Here is an 868-nt window from a genome sequence, read left to right on the forward strand (position 1 = left end):
ATTCTTAGGCCGTCATGACTTTTGTCCATCTTTGAACCCTTTGATCTTTGTGATCAAGTATCCTTTTTTAGTCTGGATTATTCGTACTTGTTCTTTGCCGTGTACTTATTAGATATGAAAGATTTCTAGAGCAAAGTTTTTATCACATGGATAGAAAAGATTTGACCAACTTGCTGTGATGGATAATTTGGTGAAGCTGAAGATCATTCTCTGTTTATGATGCAGAATGATCTTGTTGTTGTCTTTTCTTGTATTTGCTTGATTATGCTCTTAATTAAATCCACTCAAGAACACAAGTTAAATTAACATAACATTTAGAATTATAATTAACATTCTTAATTAACCTTTGTTTATTTTCATCAAAACTTTAAAATAGAGAGTTTGTCTCAACAAGATGGGGCTGTCCACGACACTCGACAGTTGGGAGGTTACATGATCCTTTTATAGGTATATCCATTTATTTAATTATTTTATTTATTAAGTTGTATTATTTTACTTATGTATTTAAATTAAGTTGTATTATGTTACTTATGTTGCAGTGCTGGATCTACGAACACTTCCCTAGGATCTGTAAGCGGGGCGATAGAGGTGCGGTTCCTGCACATCTTCCAAGAGCATGTAGGTGGATTGCAAAACATGCTGTTGAAGGTGGATTAGTGACCTATCGGCAGAGACTTGATGCTTTGTTGCTTGAGGATGTACTGTTTACACCATATGATGATGATCGAGCTAATCATCCGTTTAAAGATATTTCGATGTTCTCTGGTTATCTTCGATGTGGTGGAGTCTCAGTCCCATATTTGTCGGAGCGATGTCTTCGACAATTTGGTCGTATTCAGTGCATCCCGCCTGATGTTCCTCCCAGGCC

The 868-nt window shown here is 36.4% G+C and overlaps 1 protein-coding gene across 1 annotated transcript in view; it reads left to right on the top strand.

Annotated features, from left to right (window-relative positions):
• The first annotated feature begins 394 nt into the window (after nt 1–394).
• The window catches only part of LOC140919968 (uncharacterized), a 1,353-nt gene continuing 879 nt past the window's right edge, over nt 395–868 (top strand). The window contains exons 1-2 of the mRNA XM_073367259.1: nt 395–427; nt 540–865. Of these exons, the coding sequence (XP_073223360.1) occupies nt 395–427; nt 540–865 (359 nt within the window). The remainder of the gene's footprint in view (nt 428–539; nt 866–868) is intronic.

The sequence above is a fragment of the Cicer arietinum genome, chromosome 4, assembly GCF_000331145.2.
Source record: "Cicer arietinum cultivar CDC Frontier isolate Library 1 chromosome 4, Cicar.CDCFrontier_v2.0, whole genome shotgun sequence".
Lineage (NCBI taxonomy): Eukaryota > Viridiplantae > Streptophyta > Magnoliopsida > Fabales > Fabaceae > Cicer > Cicer arietinum.